Source organism: Macrosteles quadrilineatus, unplaced genomic scaffold (genome assembly GCF_028750875.1).
Source record: "Macrosteles quadrilineatus isolate MER2022 unplaced genomic scaffold, UCM_ALF_1.0 Scaffold_2__2_contigs__length_208266976, whole genome shotgun sequence".
NCBI classification, from domain to species: Eukaryota; Metazoa; Arthropoda; class Insecta; order Hemiptera; family Cicadellidae; genus Macrosteles; species Macrosteles quadrilineatus.
The window spans coordinates 142,074,245-142,087,574 of record NW_026542595.1 but is presented as its reverse complement, the minus strand read 5'-3'; the positions used below and the strand labels follow the sequence as shown (position 1 = coordinate 142,087,574).

General features: G+C 34.2%; 1 protein-coding gene across 6 annotated transcripts in view; it reads right to left on the bottom strand.

The window, feature by feature from the left end:
- Positions 1–405: 405 nt before the first annotated feature.
- LOC128986417 (reticulon-1-A) overlaps positions 406–13,330 on the bottom strand; it is a 71,170-nt gene continuing 58,245 nt past the window's right edge. For all 6 annotated transcript variants that reach the window (XM_054406779.1, XM_054406780.1, XM_054406781.1 and 3 more), the window contains 4 exons: positions 12,635–12,842; positions 8,369–8,577; positions 5,655–5,760; positions 406–1,569 (listed from right to left, as the gene is read on the bottom strand). In XM_054406779.1, coding sequence (XP_054262754.1) covers positions 1,512–1,569; positions 5,655–5,760; positions 8,369–8,577; positions 12,635–12,842 — 581 coding nt within the window. In that variant the 3' untranslated portion in view covers positions 406–1,511. The remainder of the gene's footprint in view (positions 1,570–5,654; positions 5,761–8,368; positions 8,578–12,634; positions 12,843–13,330) is intronic.

Sequence of the window (13,330 nt, the reverse complement as noted above, 5' to 3'; positions counted from 1 at the left end):
CCATGCATTCATTGGTTTAGCTAACTGAAAAGCTAGTCAGACCATTTTATATTAATTTACAAAACTGAAAAATAAATCCCTGCCAATTTTTTATTTAAAATTATGAAAGTGAGGGTGTAAGTCAGGCTCATCTTAATTTCTCTATGGCATTAAAGCTCAGCCTTTCTCAAAAGACATATTCAGTATCTCTATATATATCTAGTTTAATATTAAATCACAAAGCAAACAGTTAATTTTGGCATAACACAGCAGGTCAGACTTTGTGAAGGGTTTGGTTTGATGCTCGAGGATCTATAAAACTTGCCTTCTTATAAAATATCACCTCTTCACTACCCTGATGAGAAAATATTCTCTATATTACTCCTACTCAATGACAATATACAAGGGTGAAAATGAAAACATTAGTAGTTTTTAATTTCTGTATTTAGTGTACAAAGCACATAACAGAAACTTAACCTACAGGGTCCTACACTTAGTCTACCCACCAGCAGTACATTTAGAAATAAATAAACTTTACAAGATCTGAACGTGAGAAGCACTCATCAGGCGTTGCACCGTCAAGCCTCCGCCAACACGAGGAGAAACAAAAATGCATTCACTCTTATGATTGGCTTAAAAACCTCACACTCTTGGAAAAAATCTTAAAAAACTTATAGTGCGTTTTCTCAGTCAGAATAAGTCGAACCTTTTGTAGAATATTTATAAAATTGTATATTTTAAATCTTAACACTAAATTCTTTCTTGACAGCGTATAACTACATATAATAAATAAGATATATATTTCAACATTGTTTTACTATACACAAGAAGATAACGTACGTGTATAACCTTAAACTTGAAAAATAGTCTTTTTTTTATCATTCGACCGATATCAAAACGATATTCACGTGACAACGACAATAAACTAGCGGAAAACAAGCAACGTCAAAATAACGAGGGCAGTAAATCAAACGTTGCAATAACAGGCGAATCAACACGGATAGAGTCTGTAGCATGCAACACAACCGATTAAACATTTTAAGTAACATTTTGTACAAAACTCTCCCTCTTCAATTCAAAGCTTTCGAAGCGATTAAGATTTCAGTCGCACAAGAACAGTTATATATATATTTCAAAAGGAGCCGATGACTATATCTATAAAAAGTAAAAATATTGCAAAATATATAGCTCATTTTAAAACAACATTAACGCTTCCCAATTCCAGGAACAACAATCATTAAAAATACAAAATGATTTCACCCTGTTCTGAAACTCAAGACTGAATCGAACTATCTTGTTAATATTGCTCGTTAAGGGATGAATGCAAAATTAAATAGGCCTAGATAATGACTGGTAGCGAAATGAGAACAAAACATATTTTAATAATAAAATAACGAACAATTAAAAATGAAAACGATAAAAAATGACATATAGGACGATACAATTTAGTGACTGAGTGACTGCCAGGCACTAGACGATAGTGCAAGGCAGTTCCTCCGAGCTTTACACTCTCATGTCATGTGTTACTGATTCTACTGCTCCTTGTCTTTCTCTGGCTCTTTCTTGCCGATCGGAACTGCAGCTTTCACTCTGAAAAATATCATTTCCTTCTTAGATGTTTAGAGAAACATAAATTATGTTAAAGGACATTTAGTAGAAAAATCCTGTGTCAACCTATCAAGGCCTGCAACATAAACCATTTTGGCTTTGTCCTAACTAACATTACAACCTAGAAATATGTGAGGACAAATGCCTCGCGTAATTATCATGGAGAAGCTAGAAGCAGCAATTTGGTTGCAGCATGTTGGTATTATATATATAACATCATCCTTGATTTGACATAGTATACTGGTCTCAAAGTAAATACCTGGTTAAATAAAAATATACCGAATGACAGATGGTCGAGAGCCAACAATTTTTAAAAGATAAAATTTGAAGTCAGTGAAAAATCAGAGATCACAGAATCTCTATATTATTTCTTTTGAGCATTTGCTACTTGAGAAACTAATGTACACAAGATGCACTCATCTTCAACCTTAATCCTGGCTGAACATGCTGATATCAGGTTTTGCATGATTGCATAACTGCTGAACACTACCCTGAAGAATATTGCTGTTGTTAGAGCAAGAACATTACTGCAAGTCTTTACTAGTTGTTTACGATTCTTACAACCTAGTTAAAGTCATTATTTGTTGTGTTTTTACCTTATTAAGTTAGGAGTACTGTGATATGGTGTACTTTTTTGGAATGGCTCGTGGCAGTGCAAGAGGAGAGGCAAGATTATATGCAGAACACTATCCGATCAGGCTATGTCCTAACCATTAAGTCATTCGGTGTTCAGACAACAATACTTTTATAAATAACAAAAACAAATGATTCAATCAGCTAAGTTGTTTTGAAACTCCTGATTGACGTATATAAGATGTTTGTAAAGATATTTAGACAATGTAAAAGGAGTATTAGCATTGTTTAAATAGGCTAGATAAAAGTGGTCATGCATTACGGAAATAACACATTTCTCTTTTATTATTTATCCATTCTTTACAAATAACATCATTGAAAATAGCATAAAATTTACTACCTTTTTTGTCTCTTGCAATTTTTTTGTTAAGTTAACGGTTTTTGTGAAATTTAGCATCAAATATTTTAAATGGCCGCCATTTTGAAACGGTTTATGATTTTTACTATAATTATAAATAAAAATAGGTCTTTATAAGATTTTTTAAATAGTAAAGACCATTAAGATCATTTTTGCAAAATCTCAACGCTGTATCTCAAATTGTTTAGGAATTATCAATTTTGTTGTAAAAAACTCATAAATACAGACAGTTGGTAAACTAGGCACCACAGACCCATGTTCCTGCGGTGAAATGTGTTTGTGTTAAACTAAGCAATAACGCTATATATACGTGAGATACAAGAGAGTTACAAGTTTTTTTATGTGTCCGTAAACGCGATAACTTGAGTAATTTTTGTACCATTTCGATGAAATTTGATTTGAAAGTGTAAGGCAGGATAAACTTGAAGAATTCGTGAACCAGCATGATCTGACTATGGGAACGGGTTTTTTTGGGGTAAAAATTGGTTTTTCTGATTTTTGACCCCCAAACACAATATTTTCTGATTCCTTTCTAGACCATTTTAAAGAGCTTAAAAAACCAAATGGTTTAGTATATCAAAGTATTTTGTATGGTTATTGGTTACGGAGAAGTTTCAAAATTTTTTAAATTTGAAATTCCCATGTCATTCTTATGGAGAATATGGTAAAACTAGCTGAGTACCTACCCGTCCTTCGTACGGGGTTGGTATACAATGCTTTTTGTTGTTAAATACTCGTGCTTAGCATTTGCAATGAGAGAGGACACGTTTTGAGAAAATTTTGTTTACTATAACCTACGGTATACTATCGTAGATAGAACATCTACCATAGCCATAATGTTCTACCACTTCATTTAAACAATAGAAAGAAGTAAAGTTCTCACACTCAGGTTTTTGTTGCTGCTTGGTTCAAATTAGCTGTTGTCATAAATGTATAAAGAACTAATGGTGCTGCACCCTATTGATAAACCGTATAACCTTTTAATGCTATTGAATATCATAGAAACAAATTGTATAGTTGAAACAGCTGGCAAAATTATTTAATTCCTTTTAAATATGAATACTCGTAAGGTTAACATGGGAAACTCTAGAGCCCCTGGGGCGGAGTCCGAAAGGATTTTTGAGGTAAGAATATGTCTATATGTTAATCGGGAATGTGAGCTATCATCATACCAAATTTCAACACAATCCGACCAGTAGTTAATGCGTGATTGAACTTCAAACAAACAAACAAACAAATAAACACACACAACACACACAACACACACAAACACACACACACACAAACTTTCACATTTATAATATTACTAGTGGCTTGTAGGGACATAAGTCCCTAAAAAGCTCAATAATATAAAACAATTTATTCCAAAATTTAAACAAACAAAGAAATATATTATCACTGTGTCAGAATAGATATCCCTGTACGCCATATCTTTTGTGTAGAAAACAGTTTGTTGTTTGTCTTTGTTTGCCTTTGATGATGTTATTTTCAATAAATCATTTGAATAAATACATAGCTTTTACGTCTGATAAAGACAGCAAACATATAATTGTTTTTGAATAAATGATGGTTTATTAAAGTAGCTTTGGTCTTGTGGTTGATTGTCATAAAAAAGACCTCCCTGATTGGAACTTAGGAAATTGTCTTCGTCAAATAAGAAAAGGCAAATAAAGGTGTTTTGAGGTAAGCTTAGTTCTTTGCCACACCCGCTAAATTAGCATCCCTACCCAGTTAATAATTCTAAGTTTATACTTCTTTTGTTTGGGTTTATTAGTGTAAAGTAAAGGCATCCCATTGACCAAACTTAACCCTAGATTTATTCTGATCGACATAAAAAAACTACAATTCGTGAAAGTTTATGTGGTGGTATTCCTCTTAAAGGTGCGATTGACGTTACATACTGTATTCTATCAAATTAAGCCTAATCATTGGCTGATTCTTAACTCTTTTGCGAGCAACAGACAGTACCTGTTTAAAATCTCCAAGCATATTGTTTTTCCTCCCATTCGAACTTGTCATAGTACTTACTTAATTAACAAATATATATTTCCCGTACGAACCTATTCCATCTTTATTTCTAGGTTATTTTCTAAAGCCATTGAGGTTATTCATTCCACTTCATACAAAGTATTGATTAAACACTACAATAAATCTCAAATTTAAAAGAAAGAAAGTGTAGAATAAATCTAGAACATATGTTTTGAAATAAAAACAAAGCAGAAGTGTTCCATTTAATCTTGAATCGTTAATTATTTAGTCAATGTGGTTATTTAATGTTAAACGTTAAAAATACACAAATTTGAAAAGTTTCACAGTAAAATTATTTATTTCCCCATTCCATAACGTAACTAAAAAGTCTTAATTTTTACAGGTAACGTTATCCCTGGTTTTATATAGTACGTTGCAGAATTGACTGGCAATTAAGTAATCCAAATGTTAAAATTCCTTACTGGCTTGATGATAATTGATAAATCACGATCAGCTGTATTGAAGTAAACAAAAATCAGCAGTAAAATTGCTTCTAATGCTATTCTTATGGAAAACATTATACGTTATATCTCGTTTTCTGGCAACTTTATGGGAATTCTGCTATTTTTCCCGAGTCCCTGGGGTCAAGACCTTTAATTTAAGACCCCTCCCACTTTTCTGCGACTTACCAGACGTCCACAATTTTCTGGTAAAAATTTGGTCTTACAGAATTATATATAAGGATAGTATGATATTGTAGTTTGCTAGTTTATGGACATATTTTGATTAAGATAGGCAAATTTATTTAACTTATTTTATACTAAGCTTTTGTTATAAAAAAAAAAAAAATACTTTATTACCTTACCTGTAGCAACAAACCTAGGTACTCGTTGAACCAAATAGATTTAATTGAAATTCCTATCAGGCAAATGGAAATTCACTTAGTCTGTAGGTTTGCTGCGGCGGGGGTATTATATGTATTTACCATCTTTTGAGTCAACAGTATTAGTGTAAATATATGTTTCAAGTGTTATCAGACATATTTTTATGTACTTTCAGTAACTTAAAGACTTGTGAAGACTGCAAGAAAGTAATGTTAATTACTTACTTTGATGTGATTTCTGCAACCTTGCTTCGTCCCATATCAATGTATTGGTCGATACTGGCTTTGTTGTTTTCGTAAATCTTCGGCACTGTAAACAGGGCCACGAACGCTGCAAAATACAAGTCAATTAGCAATGCGTACTATACTAAAAGACTGTATACTTCATCAATATTTAGTTACAAATCATATTTTACTTTAGTCAGGGTGTCCACAGATAAATTGTCATCAATTTCTCTGACTTTCCATGACTATCCATGACCATTAACCATTGATTTCCATGACTCACGAACTTAACTCAAAAATTATAATATACCGTACACACACAAATAATACTGCCTAGACAAGTTATTCCACAGAAAATATAACAACGGAGTACAATAGGTACAACAATGAACTAATACAAACTCAAAACCCATAAACTAAGACAACTGTATAAATTGAAATTGTCGTACATTTGTGAAAAATTCGGAAAAATGCTACGATAGTCACGGTTACGGCCGACTAGAGCATTGAAAGGTCCCCTGAAATCCATCCATCATTGGGGATTTCCATGACTTTCTATGACTTTTTGCCTATTTCCATGACTATCCCTGACTTTCCAGAATGTGGACACCCTGTTAGTATACTTGTGCAAATTTTTACTTTAGAGTCAACAAAAATATGAAACATTTCTAAGGAATACTTGGTGTTTTTCTTAGTGGAGATTTCCATATTACAGTATAGGAATATTCATTTTATGACCTAGAGGGGCTGCGTTTGGCTAATAATAACTTGGCATCTTTCCAATTTGGAAATCGACAAGAGGTGCCATAGGCTATTGGTTCAATGTACTAAATGAATTAAACCTTCTATATTTTGTGAACTCTTTTACTTCCACAGTAGGTTAGCCTGATAATAAAGCTTCTGGTCCCATGATATAATCTATCACATGTTAAACACCATTAAAAATATTTTATGAATTCATAAAATGTAAAATACAAAGTTGTGGCAATGGGACAGTGGAACTACTCTGCTTGATCTAATGTAAATAGACAAATTGTCACAATATTAACCAGCAATAAATGTCAGGATCAAACATTCCAGCCCATAAATAATGTTTCAGGAAACTCTAGGTACAACCCGGAATCTTACTCCCCACGTCAAATAACCCGAGCAGATAAGTTTTACACAATATTTATATTAATAATATCAGGGCCAGAATTAAAATTTAATTTAGTTTTTATTGTTCACAACAAATTATGGTTTTATATGTTAGAGTACCTGGTACTCTGGGAGAGTAAAAGGCTTGTTATTGTACGCGGTTCATATTTCTGTAAGTGTTTATTTTTTAAGAAAATTATGTTTTTGTATGTTCAAAGAAATTAGGCCTACTATTCATTCTCATTCTTATATTATTTTGTCAGGGTGAGGAGCTTACTTGGCTGATAAGCTTTAGCATTACAGCCCAAATGCAGTGCTATGATTGGTTGATTTTGGGTATGCATGTCGCATGGTCAATTGACCTTCCAGTTCCTTATTTATTTAATCCGGGTTTTCCTAGACGGGGAAAAGGAGCGCGGAGGGCGGAGAGTGGAAAACCGATTATCATGGCATTCTGCTCTGCTTCTAGGAAAACAGTAATATTAAATTGCCTAAGACAAGAGGAGTCCACTCTCCGCACTCCGCTTCCGCCCCTAGGAAAACCCAGCTTTTAAGTAGGTATCTGTAAAATATCTAACATCCACTGACTCTATCTTAAAAACATTTCTCTAAAAACCGTATGGACTATCCCCTCTCCTGTTCAATATTGCTCCAAAGGAAGCCCTACAAGCAGTAAAAAATTCACCCTTAGTACTAAAACTGGGGACAAATATTAATATATTGGCTTTTGTGGATCACATAGTACTGATGACAAAAAAGGAAGATGATCTTAATATGTTAATATCTTATTAAGATTTCACAGAGATATTAATTAATGAAACTGAATGTGTAAGACTAAAGATAAATGACGTGAAAACAAAATTTATGAGAGTAGCAAGGGAAGAAGATGGAAATAATGCTATTTTTTTTCAAAATAAACAACCACGAATCCCAAAGAGTTAATAATTTCAGATATCTAGGCGTTGTACTATCTGATAGAAATACAGAAGATATAGAAATTCAATTCAGAATAGGATAAATGCAGCAAATAAAAGTTGGTATGCATGTGGAAAACTAATTAAATCTAAGTTGTTATCAAGGAAAACAAAAATTAGAATCTACAAAACAATAATTAGACCAGTTCTTTTATATGTAGGGGAAAATTGAATCCTGAGCGAAAACACCGAAAAGATTACAAACTTAGAGAATAAAGTTCTAAGAGCTATATATGGTCCAGTATGTGAAGATGGAATATGGAGAATCCGCTACTACCAAGAGTTAAGTGAATCGTTCCGAAACCCCGATATTGTAGGAGAGGCCAAAAGCATTTTAAGGCTAAGGTGGGTTGGCCATATCTTGAGGAGAAATGAGGAAAGCTTGTTGAAGAAGGTACTAAGGGGAGATCCGAGGGGAAGGAGACCAGTAGGAAGACAAAAAGCTAGGTGGTGGGATCAAGTCCAAAAGGATATGGAAACATTAGATAAGTAGAAGAAGATTCGGAGGACCGAGAGAACTGCCGACAACGTTTTGGCAAGGCCAAGTACCAGCTTGGGTACAAGTGGCCATAGTAAGCAGTATGTAAGTAAAAACAGACTCACCGAGGATTACTAAGGTCATTCCGTTGAAAATGGCGCCGACGTATGTCAAACACCACAGACATACTCCAAACTTGATAGAGTCGATAAGGTCCTCCACGAGGAAAAGTCTCCTGAGCTCCAGAACGGAGGCGTTGACGTGGACCACTGCAGTATCCACGATCTCTCTCACCTTGTCTTGGGGCAGTGACAGTTCAATGTCGAGGAACTCCCTGCGAACAACACATCACTGGTTGAGAAATGAAACATCAAACGGCACATTGATTATTGTCAACTGTACAGATTTTGAACATGCAAACACTGAGTTACCTTTTTCGTAGCGGTTTTTCTATTCTTATTTTAGTCTCTATGTTTTGACCCAGATTGTGTCTTCTTCAGGGAGTGTGGCATGTTCATCTATTACACTCTTTATACACATCTATTACAATGTATTATACACTCTTTACACTTTACATTGTGGCATTCCACACACCATGGTGTTACAACATAAAAAATGTTACAAGAAGGCTGCTTCAATAAGAGGAAATTCAACAAATGCAAGAGGTTAATAAACCAAACTGTGTGTTAGTTATACTGTTCACCTTGTGTCAACAATTACAGCTAATGTTAGCCAAAATATGTTTCACAATAACTACAATAGAACGTCAATAATGCAGATTTACTAGGACCCCATTCAGATTATCAAAATTACCTTAAAAAAAGGTCAGTAAATACGTGCTGTACTACTTAAAAAAACTTGTTAAAATTGTATATTTTCTAGGTACTGTACAAAGTCTAAGAGAGCGATGAATTTCAAACATGTTTTATGATCAAGCACTGTAGCCTATTGTACTTAGTTGAAAGGAACATGTGTACAGTAAACAGTTTAAACATCAGAGACTACATAAGTTATTTCAGCGTTTAAAAAAATATGTGAAAGGCTTTGTTTAGTTTTTTTATTTTAATTTTTTTATCCAAGTCATTAATTTGTTTTAGAAGACAGTATTTCTTGCTAGAGACAAATCTAGACGAATTATCGACGTTCTATTGAATATATTGTATCCAGCATTGCCTCCAGGATTGATTTATGACAATATAAAATAGGTTTAAGTACCTTATGTCATCAATCCTATTATAGTCTCGGGCGACAAGTTTCGAAACAGTATTTTCATTTACATAAATTATTTTAACACACGGTCGTCGTCAGTGCTTGAATTGTAAAAAAGGAGGTGCCGGAACTGTAAACTATTTAATGTGATTAGAACCTATTTAGGTACCTATTTATGCCAATATTTTTATCTTTCTGAAAGAGAGGTTCAGAACTCCGTCCCCCCCCCCCCCCCCCCAATGGAGCACTGGTCGTCGTCAATACACAAAAATATAACATTTACACACACACACAAAGAACATAGATACATTGATTTGACAAATTTAGGAATGGCGACGTAAGGTATGTAACATATTTTATGCAGTATTGCTATACCTATAGTTTACCAACAGCAGCAAGCAACTTTATTACTAACAGCTTGAAAACTTGCCAGGTTTTTGTACTAAATTGGCTCATAATAAAAGTGTAATATTTTAGCCACTAACAACTATGGGAGTAGTATGGGAGTGTTCAAGGCGGTGTTAATCTTTCTTGAAACTAATAGCGCTATCAGCTTCTTGTGAGCCTAAGAATAGCTAGTACACTTGCCTCAAGCTCAAGTGCAAGGGAGCTCGGTTTAAGTTTACAGGCCCTGTCACACATTGTACAGTATCTGTATATACTTATACCCTACTTATACTTATCCAGTATCGATAAGAATTTAAAATCACAAAAATACAAAATTATAAAATTATGAGGATTGAGAACTGTAAACGGAGTTTAATTAAATCTTCATTCAATCTTTGTTTAACTTAGTGTTGACTTTTTGCTTGAGCTAGCTTACACGTTAATTTCTTACTTTCTTCCCACAAACTTTGGCCACTATTCCAGGCTAAAAAAAGGACTGCCACTTTAAAAATGTTGAAAAAAAGTTTCTTCGTACCCTCAGTAAGTTTATATTTACTCCTTGCATCAAATCACTAATAGTTTTGTTTTAAACAAAGTTCACTCATACAATTGTAAGAATTGGTGCTTCAAATCAGAATAATACAGCTTTGTGTGTAGGTTGGCACTACTGCTTGAATGACTGCCAACCGCGGCCTTGCACTATAATCAGACCCAGCCAACATCACCCAATATCAGCAAAATGTAGTTTTATCTCTTGCTGTGTTCAAATATGTATCTTTATTCAAAATACCACTATTCATTAGTATACCGTTATACCATCCTAATTTAAACTACTCCTATACCTCTGTTTAACAGCCAGAATATCATATTAATCATGAGAGGTTGTAAGGTTTTGGAAGCAACAAAATAACAGGAAGTATCCAGACTTAAATATTTAACAGACCCATATGACACTTGTGCAAATAAAACCATACGGAAAGCCAAAAAGATTTTTTTTCCAATAAGAATGCACTATTATAAATTTAAATTTAGTCAAGACACCTACCTACATGTTTATAATCCGTTTAAATTTATATTTTAAAGGTGTGAGGTAAAAAGCTTTATGTGTGAATAAAGAAAGAGAACCCGGATTGTAAGAACACTTCTGTAAGGAGCTCAAAAGGACTCAGTCTCATTGTTGGTTTTAATTTGTGTCTCTTGGCTTTACTCCACAACCTTTATATAAACTCTCTCAACAATTCACCTAGCCTCTCATCAGTCATTCACTAATTACAGATATAATAAATTACATTCGTGTTTTATGAACAAATTAAACACTTATTTTCAAAAGTTTTGTGTTCACGCTTAACTCTTTAAGCCACGCGGACGATCCGCCACGTGGTGCCCCGGCCTTACATACACTGTAAGTAAAAGTGTGGTTGTGATAGGTAATCTTGTGTCCATTATTTTGGTCTTATTTGAACTCTAAATGGTTCAAATTAAATATATAGTGTATTTCACAAAAAGTATTCTACCTCAGTATTTGCTACTCCGACGAAACAATGTTTTTTTCATCATTAGCCTATATTGTGGTTCTTTAGAGATCTCATGTGAAAGTTTCTACTGTCTTTTTTCATTAGTTAATTAGAGAACATGACGTCTGTAATGGTGAAATAGACTTTAAAACAAGCTCACAAAGCAGAGTAAGTGATTGGATTTGGGAAATTTAGAATGGAATTCACTAACTCAATTTCTATTACACCTTTTGCTCCCACTCAATGGGTTCAGGTGACAATTCCAGATCAGTAAAACAGCCTTCCTATTAGTTTAATGCTTTTTGAGTATGGGGACAAAGTAAAATAATTGTTTCCATGAGAAAATTCCCTGAATTCCTGGTCAGTTTTTTAGTGACTAAGTTGTATAATTTCCTGTGTAGGAACACTTTTTAAGTTTGACTTTGTGTCTGAGCTAACCCAATTCTACTAAAAATGGAGCTTACTTTGTGTATTGGTGGTAACTACAGTAGAATCCCTCTCATCCGGACTCCTCGGGACCGAGGCCAGTCCGGATAACAGTTTTCACAGTTAAACTGACGTACGCAAAAACTCATAAAAACAGACTGTTTAAATGCATATTTAACTTAAATTTAGGAGAGCATTTTATTCAGACACGTGATCACTGGTCTCAAATCTTTCCCACGAGAACTATTGTTTCAGTACCATTCACTTCCTGCCTATCTAGTCCGGTTAAACTGATGGGCTGATAAAAGTTTTCCGGTTAAAGAGATGTCATTTCCACCGAGTGTAGTCCGGTTAAACCAATGTCCGGTTAAAAGGTGTCCGGATAAGAGGGAGTCTACTGTATCAATTATTTACCCCATGATTCATAATTATTCAGTTGTCTACAAACTGCAAAGCACGTTTTGAATGGTTAACTGATCAGTGATCATAGTGTTAAGTTTTGTTTTTAATATTCTTGATAAATTGTGTGAGGATGTTGATTCAATTGTTGGATTGTAACAAACTAATTTGATATCTCTGCATTTATGTTAGAGAATCAGTCGACCATATTTAAAATCCTGTACTGCTTACGTTTCTGGCAAGGACATCAACATTCTGATGAAATTTTGTACTTGATTAACTAGTATAGTTTAGAGAAATGTCTCAAACATGCAAAAGACATAAGACATGTAAAAGACGGGCGTCTTTCAATTTCATCAGACTCGAGACGTGTCTGCGAGACCAGAGTGTAACACATTACTATAACTGGCTATAGCTTATAACTTTAATCTGGGAATAGAATGTCTAGTTACTCACTTGAAGGGGTGGCCTTCACTGGTCTTCTGTACAGCCTGGAGGATGTTCTTGTAGATACGGAAGCAGATGGTGCCGGTGAGAGCTAGGAGAGACGTGTAGGCGATCACACTGATGAGAGACATGAAGCAGAGGGAGAGCAGTATCGCCATGCCTCCTCCGAACACCACTCCGGACTTCTTGGGATCCCTCCAGTATACCAGGGCCTCCACTGTGGACAGAACATGAGGTTATATACTGTGTCAGACAAAAATGGACAAATACAATATTATTCACTCTGTGTTAGATAAAAATGCGAAAAAAAACCTTTATTGTATACTCTATGCCTGACAAAATAGGGAAAAAATGCAATATGTACTATCTACACTCTGTGACAGACAATAACCACAATATATTATAAGACAAAACTGGGTAAAACCACGATATTATTTACTCTGTGACAGACAAAAAATAAAAGAAAACCATCTCGATACTATACTACTTGGTGTGACAAAAAAAAAGGCAAAAATTAGGTCGTGTACTAAAATTACTGAAACACACAATTTTGAACAAAAGTTAAGGTTATATACTTTTTAGTACACAAAACATGGTGGTTAAAGTTTTTGAGACAAATCCAAAAAGATAGTATAGGCTACACTTTTGTTTAGACAAGATTAAATATTTTGAATCAGATAAGACATGATGTTTAAATCTCTGAAA